The following is an 8,666-nucleotide window of genomic DNA, read 5'->3' on the forward strand; positions in this document are numbered from 1 at the left end:
TAACCTACGGGAATGAAAATACAAACCACGCACAGTATCCAGGCCCAGAGAATGGGCCTCCAACCCATTCTGGGCTCTTCCAGCCTCTCCGCCGTCGGGCCAGTAGTTCCACCTCTGCCGCCCTTCTTCGTTGGTGAGCCGCCAGCACGTCAGGTCGGTCGCGGGGTCCGTCTTATACGGCCCGCCTCTTCGGCGAAGACATCTGCAACCGATCAAACGCTGGGCTGCAGAGCGGCTTTCCACATTCACGCCCTTCACCCATCGATGCCATTTACTAAACACTTACTACATAGACTGTGAACTCGTTGTGGGCAGGGTGTGTGTCTGCTTACTGTCACGTTGCACTCTCCCAAGCACCGAGTACAGCGCTCCGCACACAGTGAGCGCTCAAGAAACACAACTGACTGACTTTCTGACTGCAGAGCTCTGCACTAAGGGGTTGGGAGGGTAGAGAATTAGCAGCCGTGTTCCCTGCCTGTAACAAGTTTATAGACGAGTTTACGTGAGCTTAGCAAGATGCTCTGCACACAGTCAATTCCTTAATACTACTGATATTTTGATTTATGTATTAATGGGTTTTGAATGGTGTACATTAAACCAAGGGGAGATCCCTGATGATGACCACTAAAATGTTGCTTCTTGCGGCCTTCTCCTTCACAGACAGTGCTCTGCACATAGTAAGCGCTCAATAAATACGATTGATGATGATACTTATAACCCATTATTAAAAGACTCTGCTATATAGGGGCTTGATCTTCCAGCATAAGGAACAGGGGAATCAATCAATCAATCGTATTTATTGAGCGCTTACTGTGTGCAGACCACTGTACTAAGCGCTTGGGAAGTACAAGTTGGCAACACATAGAGACAGTCCCTACCCAACAGTGGGCTCACAGTCTAAAAGATAAAAGGGCAAAAGTCTAAGTCTAAAAGTCTAAAAGGGTAAAAAGAGAGAGAGGGAGAGAGAGAGAGAGAGAGGAAAAACTGAACTACATGGTTTCTGCTTTGCCAGAAATTAGTTCTAGAGGCAAGCATTTTTTATATATGTCCCAATGTTCAATGAATGTTCACTTTACTTTTTATCTTACACTTTAAATAAATGAAACCGCCAAAATAACAAGAGAAAGAATTCGTTTGGTAAAATATTCCCAACTGCCCATCTGTCCTCTTTTCCCTAGAGAGGTCTTTCAAATAGGATTGTGTACATTTTCTCTCTTTCTTTTAGACTGTGAGCCCACTGTTGGGTAGGGACTGTCTCTATGTGTTGCCAATTTGTACTTCCCAAGCACTTAGTACAGTGCTCTGCACATAGTAAGCGCTCAATAAATACGACTGATTGATTGATTGATTGATTGATTGACGGAACTTCCTAGCGGCAAATGAGTTTACAGTAAGTTGCACATAACTTCACTAGAGTTAGTCCGGTGCTTCGGCGGTTCCCGGGTGCCGGAGCACAAATAGGAACTGTAAACCTAACCTGCCTGCAGAATCTTCTTCCTTAATATTCCTAATGTAAAAGTTTTAGCAGCCTCTTGGGGAGGGATTCAACAGCCCCCTGTTTCGGAGCCCAATTAATTGTGCGTGAGGTAAAAACTGCAATATTATTCACTGAAATTACAGTCATCCCCATCAATCAGGAACCGATTATAAAGGCTACTGGCTTCCCCCTGTCACTGCTCTTTTTTGCTCTTTTGACCCTCAGCAGATAAAGAAAAAGCAGTGGAATGTAAAATATGATTTTGCCCCTCGTCACGAATTAAAAGGACCTGTTTGGACTCTGAATTGTATGTAGCCATACAGCGTGACTTGGTGGAAAGAGCCCGGGCTTGGGGGTCAGAGGTCATGGGTTCTAATCCTGGCTCCGCCACTTGTCAGCTGTGGGACTTTGGGCAAGTCACTTAACTTCTCTGTGCCGCAGCTGCTTCATCTGTAAAATGGGGATTAAGACTGTGAGCCCCACGTGGGAAGATCTGATTACCTTGTATCTACCCCAGCGCTTAGAACAGTGATTGGCACATAGTAAGCGTTTAACAAGGATGGGTATAAACACACAATTGCTACCAACTCCGTTTTACTGTTATATTATACTGTCCCAAGCGCTCAATAGATACGATTGGTTGAACCGCTAAGTGTGGTTGTTGAGATGACTTGATTTGGGAGGTTAGGATTTGGGGAAGGCTGGTTGGAGAAGATGGGATTTTAGTCCAGCGCTTAGAACAGTGCTCTGCACGTAGTAAGTGCTTAACAAATGCCATCATTATTATTATTATCATTATTAGTAGAGCTTAGAAGATTGGGAGAGCTGTGGCCAGGTGGATGGAAAGGAAATCCTAGGCAGGAGCAACGGCGTGAACAACAGATCAAAAACCGGACGGTCAAAAATGAGGTAAGGTTAGAAGGTAAGCCGGGGAGGAGCCAAGAATAGCGGGTGAGGAGTGCAGAAATGCTAAATGAAGAAAATAAGTGGAGCAGCTGGAATCAATCAATCAATCATATTTATTGAGCGCTTACTGTGTGCAGAGCACTGTACTAAGCACTTGGGAAGTCCAAGTTGGCAACATATAGAGACAGTCCCTACCCAACAGTGGGCTCACAGTCTAAAAGGTACGGAGTTTTGGATTGATGTGGAGGGAAATGCCCACCACAGGGGAGTTTGAGGTGGGAAATGACAGATGTCCAGCAAGGTTTGGGGAAAATTAATGGGCTCAGCATGACTTTCATCATTTTGCAGTGAGTTCAATCACTCAGTGGTATTTACTGAGCCCTTACTATGTGTAGAGCGCTGCACTAAGCACTTAGTTCAACCAACTATCCCTAGACGGGGACACCAGGACACTGAGAGCTACCCTGTCCCACGGAGTCGGGGTGACCAATTCGTTCTGCCAACTTAATATCACTGGCCTCTGGGCTATGGCAGGGTGTCTAGGAAGCCAGGGAAGTACCACAGCAATCATCACTTCTCTCTCACTTGCTGACAGGTATTTACTGCTGAAATGCTGAATATTTTACTAGGTTGCTCTTGCCCCTTAAAGCCTGTAAACTACTTGGGTGTACTGGTGTTTCTCAGGAGTTTTGCACAAAATGTGGGGATCCATAATAGTAATAATTATGGTATTTGTTAAGCGCTTACTATGTGCCAGGCGCTGTATTACGTGCTGGAGTGGATACCAGCAAGTCAGGTTGGACACATCCAGTCTTGATGCCCTCATGGTAACTGAATCCATGAATCCCACTCAATGAATAACGCTGGAGAAATGGAATTGCCAGGGTCTGTAATAGACCCCTGTACAGTGCCCTCCTCCTCCCCCTCCCATCCCCTTACTGTAAGGGTTCCTCAAGGGTCAGTTCTTGGTCCCCTTCTGTTCTCTATCTACACTCCCTCCCTTGGTGAACTCATTCGCTCCCATGGCTTCAACTATCATCTCTATGCTGATGACACCCAACTCTACATCTCGGCCCCTGCTCTCTCTCCCTCCCTTCAGGCTCGTGTCTCCTCCTACCTTCAAGACATCTCCATCTGGATGTCTGCCCGCCATCTAAAACTCAATATGTCCAAGACTGAACTCCTTATCTTCCCTCCCAAACCCTGCCCTCTCCCTGACTTTCCCATCACTGTTGACGGCACTACATCCTTCCCGTCTCACAAACCCGCAACCTTGGTGTCATCCTTGACTGCTCTCTCGTTCACCCTACATCCACTCCGTCACCAAAAACTGCTGCTCTTACCTCCACAACATCGCCAGGATCCGCCCATTCCTCTCCATCCAAACTGCTACCCTAGTGGTTCAGTCTCTCATCCTATCCCACCTGGACTACTGCATCAGGCTCCTCTCTGATCTCCCATCCTCCTGTCTCTCCCCACTTCAATCTATACTTCACGCTGCTGCCTGGATCATCTTTGTGCAGAAACGCTCTGGGATGTTACTCCCCTCATCAAAAATCTCCAGTGGCTACCAATCAACCTACACATCAGGCAAAAACTCCTCAACCTCGGCTTCAAGGCTGTCCATCACCTCGCCCCCTCCTACCTCACCTCCCTTCTTTCCTTCTACATCCCAACCGCACCCTCTGCTCCTCTGCCACTAACCTCCTGACCGTGCCTCGTTCTCACCTGTCCCGCCGTCAACCCCCGGCCCACGTCCTCCCCCTGGCCTGGAATGCCCTCCATCTGCACATCCGCCAAGCTAGCTCTCTTCCTTCCTTCAAAGCCCTACTGAGAGCTCACCTCCTCCAGGAGGCCTTCCCACACTGAGCCCCCCCATTCCTCTCCCCCTCCCCATCTCCCCCGCCCTACCTCCTTCCCCTGCCCACAGCGCCTTCCCAGATTAAACCCCACTTTCCATCTCCTCCAAGGGGCCTTCCCAGACTAAGCCCCACTTTCCATCTCCTCCAAAAGGCCTTCCCAGACTAAGCCCCACTTTCCATCTCCTCCGAGGGGCCTTCCCAGACTAAGCCCCACTTTCCATCTCCTCCAAAAGGCCTTCCCAGACTAAGCCCCACTTTCCATCTCCTCCAAAAGGCCTTCCCAGATTAAAGCTCACTTTCCATCTCCTCCAAGGGGCCTTCCCAGACTAAGCCCCACTTTCCATCTCCTCCAAAAGGCCTTCCCAGACTAAGCCCCACTTTCCATCTCCTCCGAGGGGCCTTCCCAGACTAAGCCCCACTTTCCATCTCCTCCAAAAGGCCTTCCCAGACTAAGCCCCACTTTCCATCTCCTCCAAGGGGCCTTCCCAGATTAAAGCCCACTTTCCATCTCCTCCAAGGGGCCTTCCCAGACTAAGCCCCACTTTCCATCTCCTCCAAAAGGCCTTCCCAGACTAAGCCCCACTTTCCATCTCCTCCAAGGGGCCTTCCCAGACTAAGCCCCACTTTCCATCTCCTCCAAAAGGCCTTCCCAGACTAAGCCCCACTTTCCATCTCCTCCGAGGGGCCTTCCCAGACTAAGCCCCACTTTCCATCTCCTCCAAAAGGCCTTCCCAGACTAAGCCCCACTTTCCATCTCCTCCAAAAGGCCTTCCCAGACTAAGCCCCACTTTCCATCTCCTCCGAGGGCCTTCCCAGACTAAGCCCCACTTTCCATCTCCTCCAAAAGGCCTTCCCAGACTAAGCCCCACTTTCCATCTCCTCCGAGGGGCCTTCCCAGATTAAAGCCCACTTTCCATCTCCTCCAAGGGGCCTTCCCAGACTAAGCCCCACTTTCCATCTCCTCCAAAAGGCCTTCCCAGACTAAGCCCCACTTTCCATCTCCTCCGAGGGGCCTTCCCAGATTAAGCCCCACTTTCCATCTCCTCCAAAAGGCCTTCCCAGACTAAGCCCCACTTTCCATCTCCTCCAAGGGGCCTTCCCAGATTAAAGCCCACTTTCCATCTCCTCCAAGGGGCCTTCCCAGACTAAGCCCCACTTTCCATCTCCTCCAAAGGGCCTTCCCAGACTAAGCCCCACTTTCCATCTCCTCCAAGAGGCCTTCCCAGACTAAACCCCACTTTCCATCTCCCCCAAGAGGCCTTCCCAGACTAAGCCCCACTTTCCATCTCCTCCAAGAGGCCTTTCCACACTAAGCCCCACTTTCCATCTCCTTCGAGAGGCCTTCCCAGATTAAAGCTCACTTTCCATCTCCTCCAAGGGGCCTTCCCAGATTAAAGCCCACTTTCCATCTCCTCCAAGAGGCCTTCCCAGCCTAAGCCCCACTTTCCATCTCCTCCAAGGGGCCTTCCCAGATTAAAGCCCACTTTCCATCTCCTCCAAGGGGCCTTCCCAGACTAAGCCCCACTTTCCATCTCCTCCAAAAGGCCTTCCCAGACTAAGCCCCACTTTCCATCTCCTCCGAGGGGCCTTCCCAGATTAAAGCCCACTTTCCATCTCCTCCGAGGGGCCTTCCCAGACTAAGCCCCACTTTCCATCTCCTCCAAAAGGCCTTCCCAGACTAAGCCCCACTTTCCATCTCCTCCAAAAGGCCTTCCCAGACTAAGCCCCACTTTCCATCTCCTCCAAGGGGCCTTCCCAGACTAAGCCCCACTTTCCATCTCCTCCAAAAGGCCTTCCCAGACTAAGCCCCACTTTCCATCTCCTCCGAGGGGCCTTCCCAGACTAAGCCCCACTTTCCATCTCCTCCAAAAGGCCTTCCCAGACTAAGCCCCACTTTCCATCTCCTCCAAACGGCCTTCCCAGACTAAGCCCCACTTTCCATCTCCTCCGAGGGCCTTCCCAGACTAAGCCCCACTTTCCATCTCCTCCAAGGGGCCTTCCCAGACTAAGCCCCACTTTCCATCTCCTCCGAGGGGCCTTCCCAGATTAAAGCCCACTTTCCATCTCCTCCGAGGGGCCTTCCCAGACTAAGCCCCACTTTCCATCTCCTCCAAAAGGCCTTCCCAGACTAAGCCCCACTTTCCATCTCCTCCAAAAGGCCTTCCCAGACTAAGCCCCACTTTCCATCTCCTCCAAGGGGCCTTCCCAGACTAAGCCCCACTTTCCATCTCCTCCAAAAGGCCTTCCCAGACTAAGCCCCACTTTCCATCTCCTCCGAGGGGCCTTCCCAGACTAAGCCCCACTTTCCATCTCCTCCAAAAGGCCTTCCCAGACTAAGCCCCACTTTCCATCTCCTCCAAAAGGCCTTCCCAGACTAAGCCCCACTTTCCATCTCCTCCGAGGGCCTTCCCAGACTAAGCCCCACTTTCCATCTCCTCCAAGGGGCCTTCCCAGACTAAGCCCCACTTTCCATCTCCTCCGAGGGGCCTTCCCAGATTAAAGCCCACTTTCCATCTCCTCCGAGGGGCCTTCCCAGACTAAGCCCCACTTTCCATCTCCTCCAAAAGGCCTTCCCAGACTAAGCCCCACTTTCCATCTCCTCCAAAAGGCCTTCCCAGACTAAGCCCCACTTTCCATCTCCTCCAAGGGGCCTTCCCAGACTAAGCCCCACTTTCCATCTCCTCCAAAAGGCCTTCCCAGACTAAGCCCCACTTTCCATCTCCTCCGAGGGGCCTTCCCAGACTAAGCCCCACTTTCCATCTCCTCCAAAAGGCCTTCCCAGACTAAGCCCCACTTTCCATCTCCTCCAAAAGGCCTTCCCAGACTAAGCCCCACTTTCCATCTCCTCCGAGGGCCTTCCCAGACTAAGCCCCACTTTCCATCTCCTCCAAGGGGCCTTCCCAGACTAAGCCCCACTTTCCATCTCCTCCGAGGGGCCTTCCCAGATTAAAGCCCACTTTCCATCTCCTCCGAGGGGCCTTCCCAGACTAAGCCCCACTTTCCATCTCCTCCAAAAGGCCTTCCCAGACTAAGCCCCACTTTCCATCTCCTCCGAGGGGCCTTCCCAGATTAAGCCCCACTTTCCATCTCCTCCAAAAGGCCTTCCCAGACTAAGCCCCACTTTCCATCTCCTCCAAGGGGACTTCCCAGATTAAAGCCCACTTTCCATCTCCTCCAAGGGGCCTTCCCAGACTAAGCCCCACTTTCCATCTCCTCCAAAGGGCCTTCCCAGACTAAGCCCCACTTTCCATCTCCTCCAAGAGGCCTTCCCAGACTAAACCCCACTTTCCATCTCCCCCAAGAGGCCTTCCCAGACTAAGCCCCACTTTCCATCTCCTCCAAGAGGCCTTTCCACACTAAGCCCCACTTTCCATCTCCTTCGAGAGGCCTTCCCAGATTAAAGCTCACTTTCCATCTCCTCCAAGGGGCCTTCCCAGATTAAAGCCCACTTTCCATCTCATCCAAGAGGCCTTCCCAGCCTAAGCCCCACTTTCCATCTCCTCCAAAGGGCCTTCCCAGATTAAGCCCCACTTTCCATGTCCTCCAAGGGGCCTTCCGAGCCTAAGCCCCACTTTCCATCTCCTCCAAGGGGCCTTCCCAGTCTTAGCCCCACTTTCCATCTCCTCCAAGGGGCCTTCCCAGACTAAGCCCCACTTTCCATCTCCTCCAAGCGGCCTTCCCGGACTCACCTTTGCTCCCCCCCACAACAGCACTTAATGTCCCTGTCATTTTTATTCATTTGGATTGATGCCTGCGTGTTTGCATTTGCTGCCCGTCTCTCCCCACCCCCAGCTGGTTGTGGGCAGAGCCTGCCACTGTTGATTGAGGCCCCTGTCCCCTCCCGAGCGCTCAGTACAGTGCCCTGCCCAGAGTGGGCGCTCAGTACGTAGGACTGAAGGCGTGAGCTGGCCTGGCCCTTCCCCTGGGACTGTGAACCCACTGTTGGGTAGGGACTGTCTCTATATGTTGCCAACTTGTACTTCCCAAGTGCTTAGTACAGTGCTCTGCACACAGTAAGCGCTCAATAAATATGACTGATTGATTGATTGATTGATTGATTGATTGGGGCACTCACGTCCCTCCTTGGGTCATGGTGAGCGGTCAGGGCAGGAACAGAGCCGGTCCTGCAGCAGGGCTGCTGTGCCCGCCCCGCCCACGTGCGGCGCCCTTTAAAGGCCGCCGCGCGGGGGCCGCTGGGAGTTGTAGTCCTCCCGCCCGGGCCCCGGCCTGCCGCCCGCCGCCTGCCAACTACAACTCCCACCATGCACCGCTTCGGCCCCGCCCATGGAGCCATATGAGCCGAGGGCCGGCCGGCCAATCGGAGCTCAGGGGGAGGGCGGGCCCCGGGGGCTTCTGGGAATTGTAGTTCGGAGAGGGCGGGCGACAGAGGCTGACAGCCTGACAGGGCCAGAAACTGAGGG

The 8,666-nt window shown here is 52.5% G+C and overlaps 1 protein-coding gene across 1 annotated transcript in view; it reads right to left on the reverse strand.

The window, feature by feature from the left end:
• Positions 1-8,362, reverse strand: part of LSS (lanosterol synthase) — a 59,966-nt gene extending 51,604 nt beyond the window's left edge. Inside the window, exons 1-2 of the mRNA XM_038749520.1 lie at positions 8,321-8,362; positions 34-202 (exon numbers count right to left, since the gene is read on the reverse strand). Of these exons, the coding sequence (XP_038605448.1) occupies positions 34-202; positions 8,321-8,337 (186 nt within the window). The 5' untranslated portion in view covers positions 8,338-8,362. The remainder of the gene's footprint in view (positions 1-33; positions 203-8,320) is intronic.
• Between the last annotated feature and the right edge of the window lie 304 nt (positions 8,363-8,666).

This window comes from Tachyglossus aculeatus, chromosome 7 (assembly GCF_015852505.1).
Source record: "Tachyglossus aculeatus isolate mTacAcu1 chromosome 7, mTacAcu1.pri, whole genome shotgun sequence".
NCBI lineage: Eukaryota > Metazoa > Chordata > Mammalia > Monotremata > Tachyglossidae > Tachyglossus > Tachyglossus aculeatus.